General features: G+C 34.2%; 3 protein-coding genes across 6 annotated transcripts; 1 reads left to right on the top strand and 2 right to left on the bottom strand.

The window, feature by feature from the left end:
- Positions 1–4,814: 4,814 nt before the first annotated feature.
- Positions 4,815–8,776, top strand: LOC122319111 (probable protein phosphatase 2C 27). 4 transcript variants are annotated; one of them, XM_043137019.1, is made up of 5 exons: positions 4,815–4,948; positions 5,088–5,756; positions 6,256–6,450; positions 6,858–7,063; positions 7,905–8,776. In XM_043137019.1, exons 2-5 carry the CDS (start codon positions 5,559–5,561, stop codon positions 8,461–8,463), a joined length of 1,158 nt encoding a protein of 385 aa, XP_042992953.1. In that variant the 5' UTR covers positions 4,815–4,948; positions 5,088–5,558; the 3' UTR covers positions 8,464–8,776. The 4 variants fall into 4 exon arrangements, with proteins under 4 accessions (XP_042992953.1, XP_042992956.1, XP_042992954.1 ...); XM_043137022.1 differs by having other exon boundaries at positions 4,822–4,948; positions 5,088–5,168; XM_043137020.1 differs by having other exon boundaries at positions 4,844–5,168.
- Positions 8,777–9,736: 960 nt separating this feature from the next.
- Positions 9,737–12,457, bottom strand: LOC122319112 (protein canopy-1). The gene is made up of 9 exons (XM_043137023.1): positions 12,252–12,457; positions 12,129–12,155; positions 11,951–12,030; positions 11,583–11,655; positions 11,259–11,316; positions 10,650–10,701; positions 10,459–10,483; positions 10,281–10,372; positions 9,737–10,095 (listed from the first exon to the last, which is right to left on the bottom strand). The coding sequence occupies exons 1-9, from the start codon at positions 12,354–12,356 to the stop codon at positions 10,044–10,046; spliced, it is 564 nt and encodes a 187-aa protein (XP_042992957.1). The 5' UTR covers positions 12,357–12,457; the 3' UTR covers positions 9,737–10,043.
- A 621-nt stretch (positions 12,458–13,078) lies between these two features.
- LOC122319110 (U-box domain-containing protein 44-like) lies at positions 13,079–19,283 on the bottom strand. The gene is made up of 4 exons (XM_043137018.1): positions 18,951–19,283; positions 17,492–18,071; positions 17,097–17,406; positions 13,079–14,862 (listed from the first exon to the last, which is right to left on the bottom strand). The coding sequence occupies exons 2-4, from the start codon at positions 18,053–18,055 to the stop codon at positions 13,286–13,288; spliced, it is 2,451 nt and encodes an 816-aa protein (XP_042992952.1). The 5' UTR covers positions 18,056–18,071; positions 18,951–19,283; the 3' UTR covers positions 13,079–13,285.
- Between the last annotated feature and the right edge of the window lie 1,361 nt (positions 19,284–20,644).

Here is a 20,644-nt window from a genome sequence, read left to right as displayed (position 1 = left end):
ATACTAGTAACTAGATTTAATTATATAGTTTCGATTTATTGTCTATTATAATATTAATCTCTATATGTCTAATATTCAGTAATTTAATTAAATATTTTCGTCAATTATTTTGGTAGTTCATGAATTTAAATTAAGAGTTGTTATACTTATGCATATGATATTTTTGTATTTAAAAGTGAGAAAAAATGCGAACGGTGTATATATCAATAAAGAATATCACTTCAAATACAAATAACTGAAAAATTAAGATGATCGTTACAGAGAAGTCACCTAAGCGAATAAGCCAACACACAACAGTAAAGTACCCAAATCTGCCATTAATTGATCAAGAGGTATAATATTTGTTAGCATATACTATGTTTACAATTTTTTATATTCTTTGAAATTGGAGGTTCTTATATTCTATCATATTATATAAAAATATTAATGATGTTGCATTTATTTGTTTATCTTTTTACAACATATTTTGTTTAAAAAAATAAAAAATAAAAAAATTATTGAATCCAATGTTTCAAGTTTCGTATAATTATGTATATTTACATATAAATTTTGATGATAACAAATAAATTTAAATATAAATGAGTCTTAACCTCAAGTTCTCTACACAAATGGAGCTAAGCACATCAATAAACTAAGTATGAGTAAGAAAGGGAACAAGTTCACATTAAAGCTCATAGAGTAATTTTGTACATCTCTTGAAAAATTTAAAATTAGGATTAAGGTTCAAAATTAATCTTGTAGCATAAAACATTAAAATACATTTTTCACATGTGCATCAATATTTTGAAAATTAAATTTGAAAATTTGAAATATGATTTATTGTCATCATTCACATGTGTATGACATGATTAAAAGTTTGAATCTTGAAAATATTAAAAATTATTGATTGTTATCTTTCACATATGCATGTTTTACTCGAATATTTTTAAAAGTGACTGATACTCTTTTTGATTTATGTAAAATGTAGATGATTTTGTTTGAAAATTTTGAAAAGTAAATAATACTCATTTTATCATATGTGAAAAGTAAAAGAGTAGATTTAAAAAGTTTAAAAAATGATTCATGCTTTTTTTTACATATGCAAAATGTATATGATTTTATTTGAAAATTGTGAAAAGTAATCATGTTTCTTTTGTCATATGCTAACAGTAAAATAATAGGTTTGAATATTTTGAAAAGTAGATGACATTGTCTTTGACAATTATAAAAAGGGATAAACTTTTATTTGAATTTTTTGAAAAGTGAATTATGTTATTGACATGTGAATTTTTTTAAATTTAAATATGAAGTCTCATATGCCTATAAATAGATCAATTGAGAGCTTTAAATTGACAACAAGAGCATACAACATTTATTCAAAGTTTTCATTCTTTTTTCTCTAAGTATTGAGCTTTAACCCTTATTCATTTTGAGAGAGATATAGTTTACGTTGTATTCTTTTTATTTCACTCATTGAGGAGTGTTCACTGATAACCTACTCATTATCAGCTCTTGTATCAGTAAAATGGTGTGTATAACTTTTGTGAGTGTAGAATGTATTCTACATAGGGAATAGTTGAATCACTATGTGTTAGGTAACTGTAAATGTTGAGGGTGTTCTACACATATTCTTTGTAGCGGTGTTACTCAAAAGTATAATAGTTTCTATTTCCACATGAAGGAGGTTGAATAGTGAATTTGAGAATCCTCAAGGGGTAGCTTGAGATGAGGACGTTGGCAGTAGGCTGAATCTCGTTAACATACTGAGTTTGCTTCTTTCTTACTCTTACTCTTTATATTTATTGTTATTTCGTATTTTGTTTATATTTTATATTGTGTATTTGATTTATAATTTATAATTTTTAAATACAACCCAATGCACCTCCCTCTTGTGTTAGTTATCTTAGCAACAAAAATTATTAAAAAAAAGTATTATAGTAAAATAATCATCAAAATTTTATGTAATACACTATTAATCACAATTATTTTTATTGTTGGTCTAGGTAAATCGAATGCAGGCAGCAATGTTTAGAACTGATATTGACCCCGGGAAGACATTTTAAATATTTTACAATCGTATTATATTAGCAATGCACATGTCAAACCAGTAGATCCAAAGTAAAAATTTGGAGAATATTAATATCAATGAACTCTAAACTCAAGAACAATAATAGAAGATGTTTCACAAAATAAAGAGCAAATAGGCGCCAAAATATGAGATCGTCCCATTCAATGACTTAGAGGCTTATAAAGGGTCGATTGGAGAAATATATAATTTAATTTTAATTTTATTATAAATTAATTATCAATAAATTAACATTTCATATTTGAATATTTAGATATTTTAGCTGTTGCAATCAAAACTAAGCCAACTAAAAAGGTAACGACAACATTTGGACCAACAACAATCCAAGATATATATGTTATTGATGAAAGGCAAAAAATTCTTATAATTTCTCATTTTTTTTAAAAATTGAATTCCAATATTAATTTAGGAAAATTCTATTAATTCTTTTAATTATTCCAATTTTGTAACTTAAACCTCATATTTTTGACTATGTGGGTTCAATTTGTTCAAGACAAATGTCAGAATATATAAGAAATTATTGAAGATAAACCAATAATACTTGAAACAAAAATATATGTTGGATCATATAACGGGATTTTTAATAATTAAGCAACTTAGATATTTTCCCATATTGTATATACTTGCATTAATATTGATCTCAATTTCAACAAATGATTATCTCTGTCATCATGTCCATCAAGCACCTTTACAATCAATCATCTTTTTCCTAAGCCAGCTACAATGAAGCAATGGTAATTCTCATAAATTAACAATTACATATTAATGCATTTCTATTAGAGTTAATTACGTGATTTATGTAATTTATCTATATATTTCATTTCCTTATATTATTCTTTTTGTCTGAATTTTAAGGACTGAGAACAATGATTTGATAATTAAAAGTATTCTTACAAGATGCTTGACATACCCATTTGCCCCTCTGTCATCTATTGGTATTTGAGAAATTGTGAAGAATTGCGATATTGCATAGTTGATGAAAGGTTTGCAACCCATGGCGGTAAATATTATTTTATTAGTAATAAATTAAAATATTTATACAAGCATTCATTCTGAAAATTAATTATGATTTAAAGTAGAAAGCAAAATTTTAGATAAATGCGAAAATAAATGTGATTGCCTTGGCTCAAGTATTTTATTACCTGTCATATATTGGTTGTAATAAAGGAACTTGATATAAATACAATGAAAACTTCGTTTGTATATATTGCAAAAGCCAAGAGGTTTGCAAACCACGGTATGCATCTTATAATTTTAATTTATAATTGATATCTAATTTAATTTAGAATTTAACACTATTTAAATTGAAAATAATATATTCAATGCATTTAAAGTGCTAAGGCATATGTTGAAGTGGACGATAATACTGGAAAGCTAGCTGCTATTATGTTTGGTAAAGTAGCAGAAGAGACATTTGGTTGTTAAGCAATTGAGTTGAAAAAACATGCCGGAGAAGAATCTTTTAAAATTTTTATTCAAAAATTGAGTTTGGTTATAATGAGTTAATTAAAAAAGAAATTGGGTTTTTATTAATTATGTAAAGCTATTCAAAACTTATTTTATAGGAACATCGACCATATATTAAAAGCGTTGTAGATAAATTATAAAAAAAAAAATGTAAGATGCAAGTTTATATAGATCAAGAGAAACTGGAGGAGAAAAAATATAGTCATTTTAATGTACTCTCTATTGAGGTAATGTAAGATGAGGAAAATGTTGGATCATCATTCTAAAATCAAAATTATCTCAAACAACTTTCATAAAATGATGAGTGATGTTTATTTATAGGACCATGTTATTGCTTCTATTAATACTCTTCTTTTATAATATATCACAACGTGTAATTATTTATGAATTACATAAATATTATATCGTTATTTAATTAACCAAAAACATTACATCCATATTAATAAAAATTGGTTCTTAACAAAAAATTTTAAAAAAAAATTAAATATAAACTAAGCAAATTGCACGTTCCCTTCCCCTAGTTTTATGAAAAATTGGGAATAATTGTATCTAAGTAAATTCTCATTGCTTTATCAAAAAAAAAAAAAAAAATCTCATTGCAAAATGATTCGTGGAACTTAGAACAGGAGGCACTCGGCCCTTTAGAGAGAGAGTTTTGCAATATACAAGCAAAATTGCATATTAATCTGTAAACTAATATTGATTCCTTTATATTTAAAATTTAAATTAACACTATTTTTAATAAAATCTACTTTTTGATCAATAACATTAAATTGATGTATAAATTAATATATAATTATACTTGCAGCTAGATTTTTCTTTAGAGAAATGCTTGACATCCCGAATTTGGGATCCCAAAAATGTACCGAATTTTTTTTTTTTTTAACTTAGCGTTTAAGTAAATTTTTTTAATTGGTGTTGTGAATTTTTTTTAAAAAATATTTAAGAATAAAAAAAAAAAAAATAGCTTCATTCGGTAGAAATTAGGGAGAATGTTTCGGTGACTGTAGTAGCACTCGGCCCTTTAACGCCCGTTAACGACCCTTGACCACTCAGATTCTGGAAGGAGTTAAGGACGACGTGACATGGTTGGACCGTCCATTTCCTTGTTTGGGAGATCAAAAGGTTGGGAAGAACTGGCGGCGCCGGTCCACCAACTACCACAAGGCCCATCGGTGAGCCAGAGCATATCCAACCAAGTCTAACCACGTGTCAGTACCCCATCCCCACCAATACAGCTGGTAGACCGTAGATCCACCCGATTACCTGAATCCTCGGTGGCCAACCACATTCCAACAAGTAATCTCTCTCTCTCTCTCTCTCTCTCTCTCTCTCTGTGGCCCTCTTCTTAGGGTTTCTTCGATTATTCGACCGCGAAAGAGAAAGGCATAAGCATCAGGATCGTCATCGTCTTTTGTGAGAAATTATCCAGCTTTTTACTGGGGTTCCGTGCTCAATTTCTGTTGAAAGATTTGTAATTACTGTGATTCTTCTTCCCCGACACGTTTTTGTAAATTACCGGCGGTTTAATGGTTTGATATGCTAATTGATTTAGGTTCTGTGGCGTGTTCGAGATTTGGGGATCAGTGGGAAGCTTGAAAATTTGAAATTTGAGGGTTGCTTTCTATACTTTCGTGTTCGTCTCCGACTCTTTTTCTTTTACCTTCAAGGAACTATAAACTTCAAAAATCAGATAGGGTAGAATTGAGAATTTCTTTAAGCGTTTACTTTCCTTGCTAGATATTCTTCTTTCTGCTTTTGTTCGATAACTTAAAAGGAATTCTGTACCTCGTGGAGTGAAGTTTGCAAATTTTGGCTGCTTGTGAAGCTTCCATTTGGATAGATTCAAATATTTTAAGCTGGTGCTCTTGGATTGTGTTGCCACAAAGCAATTTTGAAGTGTGTTTTGCTTTGACCCCCCTTAAACTTGAGTTATTTAGGGGAATCTTGCAAAGCGGTTTGTTTGGTTGAGTTAAGCCTTAAGGCTTAAGGTATTGTTTTGAGGTAATTAGATTTGTATGGGATCATGGCTGCGAGTATGGATTTTTCGCCTCTGTTTGTTATATTAGAAGGTGGTCAAAATAATAAGGATAATGTATCAACTGTGGAAGCGCAGACCTCAGAGAATAATTTGAAACAAATAACAAATTGGAAACCTCCGCAGCATCTTTCGGTTACGTGTCATAGCATGAGCTCTAAAAGGCTGCTGGCCACAGCTGAGTTGGTAAGTTAATCCCCAGCTTTTTGACTTCTAATCATTAGAAGTTGATAATCTCATCTTGTAGGATGATATTAAATGGATATATTGTTAATTTGTTGGGAAGTTTTATCCTAAAATATTTACATCCTGATTTAAAAATTTCGCTTAGTTTTGGAAATCATCAAAATTCTGAAGCCTGTAAGTGTCTGCTTAAAATTTAAGATCACTTAGACGAATCCTTGATGTCATTTTGCAAATCAGTTGCCCGCCAGGAGGGGAGGCGTAGTTTGTTTTTTTTTTTTTTAATTTTGTTCTCTAACTAGAAATTCTGGCTTTAATGTAATCTGTCAAAGATTGCAATCCTCATTTTGAGTGAGCTCATTTTGTGCTGTCACAACTATTGAGGCGAGAAAACTCAAATTCAGAACTTCTTTGCAACGGTGATATAAATTTTCCTTTGTTATTGCATTTTTGCTGATGCACTTGAACTAACTATTCCTGCTTTCCATATATCCTTCTCCAGGATTTGGATGTCAGTATTGTTGCTGGTAAATCACTCGGTGATGAAAATTCAGATTTCTTACCCGTGTTCCGCTCAGGAAGTTGTGCAGAAAGAGGTCCTAAACAGTACATGGAAGATGAACACATATGTATAGATAATCTTATTGAACATCTAGGGGCAACTGCAGACTTCCCTTCTCCTGGGGCTTTCTATGGGGTAAGCCTGTCGCTTTTTTACCACACCATCTGTACACCTGGTCCTTGACTAGAGGAATAGCTTATCAATGGATCTCCTCTTCCATGAAAGGACAGATAATGGGAGATATATTATCAATTTTGGTATATGTCTATGAACTTCCTCTCGATCATATGGTATAATTGCTACTCGATGCTCAAAAGCATGTGATCCACTTGGTAGTCAATTCACTAAACCATCACAATGATGGATTGTGATGTAGCAAAATCAGTGCAATCATGAAGAAGTAACTTAAACGTGTGAAGATATCCAAACTTCATGTAAAGTGGCTAATAGATGGAGTTAATATACATACGGTGATTTTGGAGCTTGCTTATTTCCATTTTTAGGTGGCTGTGTTCATTAACTGATTTTATTGCCATGGACAGGTGTTTGATGGCCATGGAGGTACAGATGCGGCATCATTTATCAGAGATAACATTCTTAGATTCATAGTTGAGGATTCCCAATTTTCAAATTGTGTGGAGAAGGCAATTAAAAGTGCATTTGTGAAAGCTGATTATGCATTTTCTGACGCTAGTTCTCTTGATATCTCCTCTGGCACCACTGCTTTAACTGCCCTTATTTTTGGCAGGTATGTGACATCCAGAGCTACTTTTAATTCTATTTTGTTTTGAGATTAGATCTAAATATTTTTTTATAAAGTAATTGGGGATTTAGATCCAACTATTGATCATGATAAAAATTTCATTTTTCTTTTTGTTATCATGTTTAGGCAAAATGTGCAACTCCCCCATGTCCAACATCCAGCATTAATTAGTCAGTGACCTCTAAAGATTGTGTCAGTACATTGTATAATAATATCATTAACTGTACTTGATTATATGTTGCTGGGAAATGATAATTTATGGCATTGCCTTTGTGCTATAAACAATCTTCTGTGAAAAAAAAAAAAAATTAAAGAGTCGCATAAAAATTTTAATTTGGTGTAAAGGGAATATAGTCCCGTGTCATTGGGCTGTGCCGTTCGCTTGTTTGTTTTAATAATAAAATTTTGTTTGAGTAGTGATGTTATACCGGAAAATTACTACAATGCAAGTCTAGTGTTACATCATTTGTTCTTGAATGAATTTAACCCCTAGGGGTTGGCTCAAGTGGTAAAGGCCTTGGGCTTGGGGGTATGCTCTCCTCAAGTCCAAGGTTCAAATCTTTTTTCTTTTTGTAAGTATCCAAGGTTCAAATCTCCTTGAGTGCAAACAATCTCTAGGGGCCATCAGACTAGAGGACTTATCCTTTGAATTACTTGAGGTGCACTTGCGGGAAACTCCTTGTCAAGGGCCTGTGCACTCCCGGGATTAGTCAAGACACTGTTCCTGGACACCCAGTGCCAATTTAAAAAATAAAAACATTGTTCTTGAATGGCTGGAAGTATTAGAGTCAGCTGATTATCTCTGACAAACTTTTACCCTTCACAGGACAATGATAATTGCAAATGCTGGGGATTGTCGTGCAGTGTTAGGGAGGAGAGGTAGAGCAATTGAGATGTCAAAAGACCATAAACCCAATTGCACATCTGAAAGAATTAGAATTGAGAAACTTGGTGGTGTCATTTATGATGGCTACCTGAATGGTCAATTATCTGTGGCACGTGCATTAGGAGACTGGCACATGAAAGGCCCCAAAGGTTCTACCTACCCTTTAAGTGCAGAGCCAGAGTTGCAGGAGACACACCTGACTGATGATGATGAGTTCTTGATAATGGGCTGCGATGGCTTATGGGATGTAATGAGCAGCCAATGTGCTGTGACTATGGCAAGGAAAGAATTGATGCTCCACAATGACCCTGAAAGATGCTCGAGAGAGCTGGTCAGAGAGGCACTCAAGCGCAACACATGTGATAATTTAACAGTTATTGTGGTTTGCTTTTCTTCAGATCCTCCCCCTCGGATAGAGATACCTCAAACCCGAGTTATGAGGAGTATATCAGCAGAAGGCCTGAATTTACTCAAGGGTGTATTGGACTGTAATTCATGAGAACGAAGTGGAATGCTTATAAGATGGGTGTACATATATTGAGGTGACAATCGGTTCAGGGCATTTTAGCCCCCAAGCTGCTGCGACTGCCATTTTACTTGTGCTGCTGCCACTATCTTTGTTGTAGCTGTTGCTGTTGTTGTTCCCTTTTCCACGGCTGACATTCAGTCTCATTCATAGAAATAAAATTATTTAGGATTTGACTCACTTTATTTGAGTTCTAAACCCTGTACATCCCAAGATAGTTGTTTTGTACCAATTGGAAGATTCATTGTTTATGTTATTCTAATCAGAAAAATTCATTGTTTCACCAGCATAACTCTACCAAGATTTGGAACTTGGAAGGGATCCATCTCAGGATAGCCAGGTTTAAGACTTAACTGACGCTATTTTTTATGTATTTTTTATCATTTATTTTGAGAGGTTAATAAATAGTAAATGAATAATAATACAACGAGAAAAGTATGGCTAATGCATGACAATGACAAAGACTGGTTTTCCTTGCCTACCAAGGAAACTATAGCAACACGAGAAAGAATATCAATTTTGGGTCGAATCAGACAGCAACTGAGGTTATTTTTATCTGCTTCTGATTGCGCCAAGCACGGCATCTTTACTTGGCAACAACGGGTTTTATTATTAACCATAAAAGCTTATACATTTCCTAACATCGAGAAACTCTTTTCCTTGTCCAGAGTCTGCGTTTATGAGTGGACAAGGAAGTATGAATTTCGGCTAATGAGGAATGGTATGCAGTAGAATATTCTCTATAACATATGCATTTGATTGGCTAGGAAGTATCGACTCATGTCTGATCAAGTTCTATATCTATATCTCTAATTCTTTGCAAGTTAACTAATGTTTTTGACATGTTATGCATATCACCGACGGAACAATATGTTCTGTTTGACCACTGAAAATTCTCGACTAAAATATAAATTTCTCATTTTATTATTATAATTTTTTTAAATTTCTATATAAAATATAATAAACAATTTAACTTTTTCAAATCTTAATTTAACTTTTTTAAATTCTAAAATAAAAATAATATTAAAATATAATACTTTAAACTTCCATTTAAAACCAAAAATTCTCGTCTCGTTTCCAAACCATACCGTACTGGAGTTATCATTGGCATGCTTAAAAAAGTAAAAGAATCCAAAACAAACAAATTACTGAGGATATCCTGCGTCACCCGAAAAATGTGAATGTTATGTTGCAATTTCGACCATAGTTTCATGCTTGCACCTTGTATGTGATCAAACAGAAGAGATTTGAAATGTCAAATGTGGAAATGTCTATTTAATTTTGAAACCAATCATCCTTAAGAATAATAAGGAATTTAAGCTTGTACTAAATTTCCAGTTCAAGCCCACAAATTCGCATGCAAACACAGGCTATTCTATCATTAAGTGTTCTTCAAATATGTTTGCATGCGAAGCTCAACACATTGGTACATCCGGCCAGAACAACCGGAAGCAAAATTTTTTGGGTTACAAGTTAAGCATAACTTATTCACTTTGAGAGTGATGCCAACTAAAAGTTCTAAAACTACGGAAACTTTTTTCCTTGAGAGTTAATCAGAGTTCTCGATCTGATCCATGATCATTGCCGTCCACCTGTTGGAAGCCACTGCAAGAAACATTAAATTAAATCATTTAAATCTCCCTGTTTGTCCCACTTCTAGGCATTCAATTTCCAAGTTTTTGTTGGTAAATACAGCTCAAAGTCCCTGGAACTTAATTTTTTGGGCTCTTCACCTTTTCTTGGAGAAAGCAAAGGAGGGATGAATTACAGGTTTTGAAGTTCAACACTACCTTGATTGACTGCAGTGCTTGCTTAAATCTTGACAAAGAACCTTGCTTACATCTCCTACTTCAACAGATCCTTTCTTTATCAAGCCTGCCAACTGCAAAGGGCATCAGTAAAACTGAAAAAGCCAGATGCAATTCACCAACAAAAATGATCTTCAATAAGCAAAACATAAAAACTCACATCATCTTCCGTTTCTTCAAGTAACCTGCCCCATTGTAGACAGGTCAGACTCTGTTAATCAAAAGTATTTAAGACACTAAGAGGTGCGTATTGCCCTCATTTGTCACTAGAGCAAAAAGAAACAAGCATAGAAGTACGAGATTGACTTCTGGCCACAAGAAGAGGTATACTGGTACCGTCTAATGCCTCACCTTCCACAATAAGATGATATAGCTTTTGAGTATGCTCGAGCTTCTTGTTTATCTATCATAAAAAAAGAATAATACAGTTGTTCAGAAAGCGCCACAATTCTTCAGTACACAGATTATTACTAGACAATAGGAGTTAATGGATCTTCAGGAAGTCAATGTAAGTAATAAAATATGCATCAAGGACAAGCTCCATGTTTGGAAAACCAGTTCTCTCCATTTTCAAAATAATTAATTTTTAAAGTCACCATTGTCCAAAGGATTAACGATTAAAGAATATTAATCACTCCAACACATCAAGATTCAAAATTTCAGATGAATATATTCAGGTAAACCAAGCCTTTGTCCATCTTGTTTACCTGATGTCAAAAGGTTTGTCTTAGAACGAAAATGAATGAACATCACAAATGCCTACAGCAGTATGCCACAATTCAAAAGTCCGACTTCTAAACTAGACAAATCAGCCAGTAAATTACTTATTTAAAGAAAATATCTGAACTTATTAAAGAAGGGAAACACCAGCCTCTTAAGCACAAACCACATTGCATGTTAGCATATTAGCAAATTAAAAATTGAGCTTATAAACCCAAACCATTATAAAACAGTACGTACTTGTTGTGAGGTTATCCCAGTCATCCACTTTGACCCACTCTTGCCTGTTTGAATCTATCTGCAAAATGAAGACACAAAATAAAACATACTCACAACCGCATATCTAAGAATGTCAGGTAGTCACTATATATTGACTGGCCAGATAATTGCCGCCGAATAAGATTCCAATGAGTATTTAAACGTATTTTCTATCGAAGCTGCTAAATTGAATATCATAGGAAACGATGCAAAAGAGATATATGTGTGTGTGCGTGTGCGCGCATGTGAATTAGGAAAAAGCTGGGAGAATGGACACAATAAAAAGACATTTGGAGAAGAAACTACCTTCTGAAGAGTGTAATCCTGCATCTTTTCACAAAGGCCATCAAGGAGTTCAACGACTCTGAGCTCACTGACTCTAATGCAAAATAAATTGCAGAACTATGTGGTCAGACTGAACCACTGGTAAAGAAACTACAGAAACAACTTTCCCAAATGATCATAGATGGCAAAGTATTTCACAAGAAAACTTTTAGAAAAAAGCACCCATGATGTCAGATCTCCAATCGCCTTTCAGAACCCTAACATGAGTTCGATTAAACATGAAGATCTAAAAATTCCGACTTCGATAAAGTTTTTTCAAAGAGACCCATCAAAGCAGATATCAGTATAAGAATTTCAAATGACTCAGAATGGAGATACGGAACCTGTACCTGTAATCAATTACCTTTCCTTTACGTTCGCCTTTAGAGTCTAGACGGTGTCTCATATCTAGATGATTCCTCGGTTTTTCCTATAAAATTTGTTAATATATGGACATTATTGGCTCATAAAATTAAAAGAAAAAAGGGGAAGGGGAGGGGAAATAAGCGGAGAAGAGAAGATTGTTACATTAGAAAGGCCAATCTCTAGTTCCTCCTGCAAGATCACAACATGGTTAGGAGGAGAGGGAGGCAAATCCAAATCCAATTGATGTTTAAAGAAAAGAGAAAAAAAATGGATCGTGAAGGATACCGCGACGGCATTGCAAGCTGCGCATTTGTCGTCGACGCAAGAAGCGAGGGAGAAAGCGGCGAACAGGGTCAGAAGCAGCCACGCCCATGCCGTCGAGTTTGCCATTTCCTTAGGTGTTTGGATTCGGAACAGAATAGAGCTCCGTTGACGTTGGTATAGGCGACGATATCTTACGGCGAGACTTTGAAGTGAAAGTGACGCTACATGGTGCTATGTATTATACACGCGCCTCAACTCATTCTGTGGCCATGGACTTGAAAGTCTTTTTACTTTTTTCTTTTTTTTTTTTCACTCGAAAGTTGAAACCGGCCCATTTCCGGACTGTAAAATGCTATTTCAAAAATTAAAATAGAAAATTAATAGATCATCTTTGAATTTAGGCTCGAAGAGAGGGAAGATGATAGATAAATAATTATTTTTTAACTTTTTAAAATCTTCAATTTTTTCAGCTAATTATTATAAATTAAATAAAAAAATCATTATAACTTTCTCAAACTTCAAAATAAAATATAAAAAATAATATAATTTTTTTAAATTTTTTAAAAAAATAATATTTTAACTTTATAATATTTTTATTAAATTTTTTTCCAATTAATGTCATCTCATCTTGCCAAGTCTCTTCAGGTTATCCCAGGGTCTGTTGTAGGTCGTACTGGCCTGCTGCTCTCATGTGATTTGGGGAAGACATCTCAGAAAAAGATGAAAAAAAATACACTTTCATATGGAGCCTCGAGGGTGTACTATTTTGTACATTGATAGCAAAAGAAAATATTTAACAATTCCAATCTCAACGGAAATGCAGTGCAGTTCAAGTAGAGAAATGAAGGTTGATAGAAACAGAATCATTATTTAAGAACAAATCAACAGCTTTCAAAACCCCCTACAAATGGGAAATAAGAAAATCTGTATACAACAATATCTACCTTTATATTTATGATTTCCAAGCCAGCCATGAAATAAAAATGGGAGAAAAGAAGAATTACATACGGGTCCTTGTACTCATCAACTTAATGAGTACACCATCTACAAAGGGCCTATCCCTTGTTTGGAAAGATTCCAGAGAAGTTAGGTATCTTATCAACATGCTTCAAGGCAAGTTCAGCAATCTGCCGGGTTTGATAGTCGGCACGCTGAAATGCGTCAACAAGTGCAGTAGTCACATTTGGATCTCCAGCAACTTCATAAGCAATATAATCAATTCGCAGAAGTCTTTCAACGGCCCAAACTGCTCTCCTCTTTAGATTTTCTGACTGTTTCTCAAGTAAAACATCAAGTATAGGTTTGATTCCCTCTGCCTCCGAGAGCACTGTTACTCCTTGTTCAACATCAACCCCATCATCCAGTAAAGTAGATAATGCCCCAAGTGCTGCCTCAACCACCTTCTCATTTGTGTGGTCTAAAAGGGCTACTAACTTCGGCACGGCCTGTCCTTCTAGAAGACAAAAGGATTCTTTTAGTGAACATGTCCCTCGATGAAGCCTACACAATCCAGTTATGACATGTGGTTTGCTAAAACATGGTAATATTGTGCCACAAAAACCAGTTGCTGGCAACTCGGGCAATTTCGTCAAATTCTTGGATTCAAGAGACAAGTTTTCCAATGCTGTGGCAGAGATCATCTGTACATTGTCTAGTCCATTGGCCTGAAGCATTTCAATAAATACTGCAGCAAGATTGTGCTCACGGCAGAGTGCAATGCAATCAGGTTCATCAGCCAAGACAAATGTAACTCTCGCAAGAACCCGTACAAGACCTTCTAGGAATGGAGTGACAAAGCGACTGCCCCTAGTCTCCCCTTGCCGGATCCTAACCACTCTAGAGAAGATCATCCGAAAGGCACCCTCATCTAGCATCTGCCTGGTAAGGCCCAAGTCCCTCTCAGGGAGATAAGCTAAAAGGCCAACAGCTGCAGCCTGCTCTTCACTGATTCCTATATTTTCTGATATGACTTTAATTAGGCTGCTGAGCTGGCCAACTGAGCCACGAAGGGCATCAGCCAGTTCCTGACCCATGAGTGGGGAAAGGTTACGTAGAAGTTTAATGGAAGCTAAACGCAAATCATTCTGTGGAGCCTCAATAAACTGAACCAAACTGATAGTAGCACCAGAACTTTTTATGGCGGCAACAACATTAAGAATGGAAGTTGGAGAATTAGTGAGTCCAACAAGAACCTGGAGAAGCTTGCACTCAATTGCTGGACCAGTGTTGCTAATGAGATGTAGTAGGTTATGCACTATGTCTTCTGAGACCAGAGTCTGGCGGTCAGATCCAACTGGGATAGAATCGCAGTCATAACCTGAGTTCACAACATTAGCAAGAATTGTGGCAGAAACCTCTTTTAGTCTCATTGGAAGCTGATTGGCACCAACAGTGAAAAGGTCCTTCACAAGAGGAGGAAGTATCCCTGCCTCTATCAACACTTTGGCACTTGCCTCATAAGATGAGATCTGGTTTAGAGCTTTTAAAGCAGCTTCTCTCGATTGAATAGTACCATTTCTCATGATGTTAATCAAAGACAAACCAACCGTGTTAGCCACAAGGACTTTTACATCATTGTTCAAGACCAGCTCACCGAGGTATGCAGCCATGGACTGTTTGGTTTCAGGTGGCCCTACAACCATCACAATGGAACAGTTTACCGTTAACCACATGACTGGAACAATATAGATTTTCCCCATAATGATATCAACAATGCCTACTTAATTTTTGATAAGTAAAAAGTTACATAAAACAGGTTAATAAAACATTGCCTACTTAATAAAAAAAATGAAAACAATAATACCTAAGATTACAAATAAAACACAACAAATTAGAGACAAGGTTTAATCTACACTCAAACAACAAACCCAGTGAGAAGATCACCCCTTTTTTGTTTGGTTATGCACCTGGTGAAACTAGACCCATAACTTCACCCTCCAACCCCTTCTTTAAGTCCTTATGAGGGGGAGACGTGCCATATAGCAAGAGCTCATTGGCCCCCTGAATTACTTGAACTTCTAAAAATTACATGATTAAAATCATGCTGTTTCTAAACTCTTCCATTGTAAGGTGGTCCCACCACTCTACAAACTGCTGCCGTTCACAGCTGCCAACCATTAATGATTGGAAGACAGCATTATAGATCCCCTAAAAGAAATTCTCTAACTCTTATTTCAGCAAATAATGTTCAGCATTTGGAATGCCCATTAATACATTCAAACTATATATGAACAACTCTTCAAGTAAAAAGATTAAAAGAAAGAACATGATACAGTATTTTTTAATTGGAAATAGAAAAATGTGATATTAAAAACTGAGCTACCTTATCTAGCTAATAAATTGGCAATGCATACAACCCCTAGGGGTTGGCTAAAGTGGTAAAGGCCTTAGGCTTGGTGGTATGCTCCCTCTAGGTCTAAGATTCGAATCCTTTTGGGTGCAAACAATTTCTATGGACCATTGGATTAGGGAAATTTCCCCTTAAATTACCCAAGGTGCACAGTAGGAAACTCCTTACCGAGGGCCTGTGCACCCCTGGGCTTAGTCAGGACTTGGTTCTCAGATGCCCGGTGCCAATAAAAAAAAACTTGGCAATGCATACAAGTTTGGTTTATTTGAATCAACGTTTTTTCCCCTGATGAGTGGAACCTCACCAAAGTCCCACCCCTGGGGAGTAAATCCTGGATGCACAACCCCACCTGTCAGAACCATGCATCAGGTAATCTGGGGGAACCTAGGACGCCCGAGTCTAGTGCTTGTCTCAAGCCTGGCCTTTCACAATCATGCTGCACCTTGACAGGAGTTTATTTAATACAAGTCATAATTGACATGCATATCTTTACAGTCCTCAAAAAAATTAAAAATAAATTCTCTCATTTGTATACGTCCTGTGTAGTTGGGCTTATGCCTATTCTTGGGAATAAAATCTCTTATTACTTATAAAAAACAGTTAACTTCAGCAAACAGTATAAAATATTCCTCGCTCTACCCGAGCAAGAAGCAGCACATGTCTGATCTACAGTATGACCTACATGGTTGTAAGATCAACAAGGATACTTGCCTATGAAGAAGTCTAGGCGAATTTTGTAATTCAACAATTTCTCAAAACTATGAAATCTCAGGATTTAGATATAAATATAACAAATCATCTTACCCTTTTTTCTACCATGGGGAGCAATATCTATTTGGGAGCACGTACCGTCAGGATGTGGTGTAAAACTTAATTTAACACTCTCCAATTGCATATTACCACCTAAAGATTATACTGCTTTCAAAAATATTGCACCACACTTAATTATTTTTATAATGTATTTAAAAATTTTTAAAATAAAAAACTCTAGCAGTAGTGGCCGCCACCCCTCTAGGTGATTGGACATCCATCTCATGCAGAGTGGCGGCAAAACACCCTGTGCATGGTAGCGAGAAACACCCATGGGGGTGGTGGCCGAACCTGGGCAACTATCCCTATTTTTCTTTACTTTAGATTCTTTTTCTTTTTTGTGTTTTTTATTAGCTGTGATTCAGTGTGAGTGTGTGTTTTTTTATTTTTCAACAAAAACTGATGTGCCAGCTTCTTATTAAAGGGTGTAAAGAACCTGGTCTTACGGTAAGTCCTGATTGAAGTTAAATTCTATCTATATATGTATTTTGTACTAACAGGTTTCAAACAAATCTAGGGAGCATGGTAATAGAGAGAGATTCGAATATCATTTTATACAAATTCTACTTCAAACAAACATGACAAGCAACATTTTTGTGGTCCTTTTTTTTTAAGGAAAAAGAACCTAGCTAAAGGAGTATAGTTTTTGCAATAAATCAAGCAAGCATAATTTTTTTTTTTAAAAAAGAAAGTGACAGTGCAAGCACCTTCAAGGATTTGTGTCAGAAGAGGCTGCAGTCTGCCACTTTCAGCCATCTGCCGCACATTGTTCTCAAACTTCTCCAGATTTTCAAGTGATTTATTAGCCTTTTCAACAGTTAAAACATACTCTGATTTGCTGCTTGTCATTCCAACCAATATAAGAATTGCTCCATTTACTGAGCCAATTTTCTCACACAATGTTTCAGATTTGGAGAGTTCATAGAGCAAAGATACAGCTTCCTCCCTCTCTTTGGAGAGTTCATGAGACAATAGCTTTACTATAGAGCGCACGGTGTCTCCCTCAGCCAACATTTCCTATGGAACAAAAACAAAAATTAACAAGAGGTGCTAAGCTATCTAAGTCAAAGATTTTGTAGAGAATCATAAAACAAGTGACAACCTTATTCTCAGCATCATCCTCCACCACAATTCGAAGAGTTTCCAGAGTTTTATACCGAACTTTACGGCTGCTGCTCTTTAACATGTCAACAATTAAGGGTATCAAGCCTGCATTACGTACAATATGCTTATTTGACCGGCTCTTTTGGCAGACATACCGAACACACATCAAAGCTTGCAGAACATCACTTTCTGAACTCCCCAGGTTCAATGACCTACGAGCCATATCAATCTGAACAGCTTCATTCCTAGCAGTCCACTCTTCAATAGTGTTCCTCAAAGCTATACTAGGCTTCAGATCTGTGCTTTTTAATTCCTTTAGCGTTAATGGGCACACCAGCTTTTTTCCACTCTCCCTGCATTCCATGAACCACTTTTCAATTGCTTCTCGTTCAAAAGTTTGTCCATTCTCTAAGGTAACAGGATCGAGCATAACTTGCTTCGTCAATGGGCAGACAAATGCATCATAAATAGGCTCGAGGTACAGTCTTTCAAAATGATTGCTCTCATCTGACGAGCTGCCAAGGTCATAACTCCCATGAGTCCTATCCAAACTATCGGCCATCTCATCTAAATTACCCCTGCAACAAAGCAGTATTGCAGAGAATGTAAAACCAGTGTAGCCATAGCTTGACAATTAATAGTTACCATAGAAGTGATGCAAGAAGATTAAACCAAATCAATTTGTCAAAGGGGGGAGAAGGAAGGAAGCTTCTTGACAACAACAAATGGGGGGCGTGCCCAATCGTGTACCAAAAAAAAAAAAAATGCACATAGAAAACTACCGCGTGGTCTTTACACTTAATTTCGTAGTTTAAGGAGATGGAAGGAAGAGGGACATAAAAAACTCAGCATTTATAGATGCTTCTTTTAAGGCAGCAACATGTCACAGAAACGAAAACTTTGTAGAGAAAGTTACTAAGTTTGTGTGCTGTAAATACCATGTTGGACCCATACTTCGAAACTTGGGTTCAAATCCTCCAAATCGCCAAAGATTATTCAATTTTAAATAAAAGGCAGATCTTATTATTCACTCAATTATAAGGTGTCACTTCAATTTTCAACTACATAAACAGAGGTAAAACTGAACCAAACCTTGCGAAAATTACAAATTACATTCAACCGCAAGAACAACAGCACGGTGCCAATTCTAAAACATCACGTCCAAATAAAATTTTAGAAGAAAAAATTTCTAAATTTAATCAACCATCCCTCACAAATTGATCATAAAAAATTGACTCGAAGTTAATCCTAATTGTTAATTTCAAAGAATCCAGGCCAAGGTGCGTTCCAGGATATTCAGATTAAACCCATCCCTGATTAGTTGCCGTGCTCTCAAAGCGATCATGAGCAACCTGGAGAAGTATAAGGAGGCGCACACGCACACAGAGGACCAGAAAACAAAACGAAAAGGGAAATGCAACTAAAAGAAAAAAGGGTATATGAAGAAAGAACCATACCTGTGCCTTAAATTCTTGGAAGAGTCTCTCCGAGGAAACCCTAATCCTAGTCTGACAGTTCGTAGGCAATCATCGCTTGGTGGAGACGTTGTTGAGCAGAGAAGATTCCGATGAGCAGCTCTAGCTCCATAGACTTTTTGACACACTGGTAGAGACTGGTATTAAAGACTGTGTTGTTGTTGGAAGTGGGAAAGTTTTGAAGATATAGAAGGAAAGAGGGGGGGCTTTGTGGCGATCAGGAAAGCAACAGGACAGCCCAAAGGCAAAAGAAAGAGCAAGGAAAAAGTAATCTGATAATAGAGGCCGGTAAATATCGTGGAAGAGAGAAAAAGGTTGACTGGACGAGAATAGTCGTGAGAGAGAGATGTCTAGAGAGAGAGAGAGTGGAGCCCAGGTTTATCTTCCGATGACTGACCCCACCAGGCAGACACCCAGCGCCAACAAACAGGAAAGTGCTAGTTCCACGTCAAAATATGAACAACAATTTGTACTTATTTTATATTAACGTTACGTGGAGTTTCCTTAATTTATTTTTAAGAATGAAATAAAATAGGACTTTGTTAGATACAGTCGATAAATATAGTCGGCATGTAGTCGGTTATACAGAATGAATAAAAAGAAATTATAAAAAAAATTATTTTATATTCAGGGGGACCTACATAAATAAAAAAAAGTTATAAAAATAATTTTTTTTTTATGTAGGTCTCATATTAATTCACTTTTTTCTCCACGACTGCACGCCGATTGCATCTCCCGACTGCAAAAAGTATTTCTCAATAAAATAAGATGAGGTTAAAATTAAAAATTAAAAATTAAATAATATATTTTAAAAATATATTATTTTTATATTAAAATTTAAAAAATTTAAATTTTTTATTTTATTTTTATATTAAAATTTTAAAAAAATTTAATTATTTATTTTATTTTATATAAAAATTTAAAAAAATTATAATGATTATTTTAAAATAAGATGAGAGTTTTCTAAAAATGAACAAAGGTTACAGTAGTATAGTTATTTTAAAAAATAAAATTTAATATTAAAAATTATTTTTTATATAAATTTTAGATTTATTCATATTTATCAAAAAAAAATGAATTTATATATTTTAAAATTATAATTTTTTTTGAGATACAGAAATGTTAAATTACTTATAAATTAAATTGTAAAATTCTTTTTATGGAATAAAAAAGTATGTCCCGTATTTTGTTTCTATTGAAAAAAAAAAAAGTTCTCTGGAACTTGTTGCTCCACATTTATTTTAAAAAATTTGCAGCAAGACATAAATATTTTAAGATTATATTTAACATTAAAAAATATAAAAATATAATTTTTTTTACAATATTTTTATTCGACTCTGTTTTAAATTAGAGATATTTAAAAAAAATAATTTATAAAAGTATGATTATATTACAAAAGTATCTTCAATTTAAAACATAGTTATATAAAATATCCTACAGTATTATTCTTGTATAATTTATATTTAAATAATATTACATACAGTTTTAAGATACGTAAGTCTCGTATGTTCCTCTTAAAAAAGAGAATCTACCGTTAAAAAAAATAATTTTTCATGTAAATTTTATATTTACTTTTTTTTTTAAAGAATACACGAGTCTTATACACTTTAAGACTGCAAATATTGTTTCTTTTTATATTTTGACAAAATTAAGGGTAAAAATAAAAAAAGAGAAGC

The sequence above is a fragment of the Carya illinoinensis genome, chromosome 8 (genome assembly GCF_018687715.1).
Source record: "Carya illinoinensis cultivar Pawnee chromosome 8, C.illinoinensisPawnee_v1, whole genome shotgun sequence".
Classification (NCBI taxonomy): Eukaryota; Viridiplantae; Streptophyta; class Magnoliopsida; order Fagales; family Juglandaceae; genus Carya; species Carya illinoinensis.
Note: the sequence above shows the minus strand (reverse complement) of the source record. Positions and strands in the feature narration are given on the sequence as shown.

What these genes read in the sequence shown, in the direction of transcription:
- LOC122319111 (XM_043137019.1), top strand. Translation starts at nt 5,559, where the DNA reads ATGGCTGCGAGTATGGATTTTTCGCCTCTGTTTGTTATATTAGAAGGT. An exon ending in TGCTGGCCACAGCTGAGTTG is followed by an intron (nt 5,757 to 6,255) that starts GTAAGTTAATCC and finishes ATCCTTCTCCAG; the next exon opens with GATTTGGATGTCAGTATTGT. An exon ending in ACTGCCCTTATTTTTGGCAG is followed by an intron (nt 7,064 to 7,904) that starts GTATGTGACATC and finishes TACCCTTCACAG; the next exon opens with GACAATGATAATTGCAAATG.
- LOC122319112 (XM_043137023.1), bottom strand. Translation starts at nt 12,356, where the DNA reads ATGGCAAACTCGACGGCATGGGCGTGGCTGCTTCTGACCCTGTTCGCC. An exon ending in TAGAGATTGGCCTTTCTAAT is followed by an intron (nt 12,031 to 12,128) that starts GTAACAATCTTC and finishes CAAATTTTATAG; the next exon opens with GAAAAACCGAGGAATCATCT. An exon ending in ATATCATCTTATTGTGGAAG is followed by an intron (nt 10,484 to 10,649) that starts GTGAGGCATTAG and finishes ACAATGGGGCAG; the next exon opens with GTTACTTGAAGAAACGGAAG.
- LOC122319110 (XM_043137018.1), bottom strand. Translation starts at nt 18,055, where the DNA reads ATGGCCGATAGTTTGGATAGGACTCATGGGAGTTATGACCTTGGCAGC. An exon ending in AGGATGATGCTGAGAATAAG is followed by an intron (nt 17,407 to 17,491) that starts GTTGTCACTTGT and finishes TTTGTTCCATAG; the next exon opens with GAAATGTTGGCTGAGGGAGA. An exon ending in TCTGACACAAATCCTTGAAG is followed by an intron (nt 14,863 to 17,096) that starts GTGCTTGCACTG and finishes TGATGGTTGTAG; the next exon opens with GGCCACCTGAAACCAAACAG.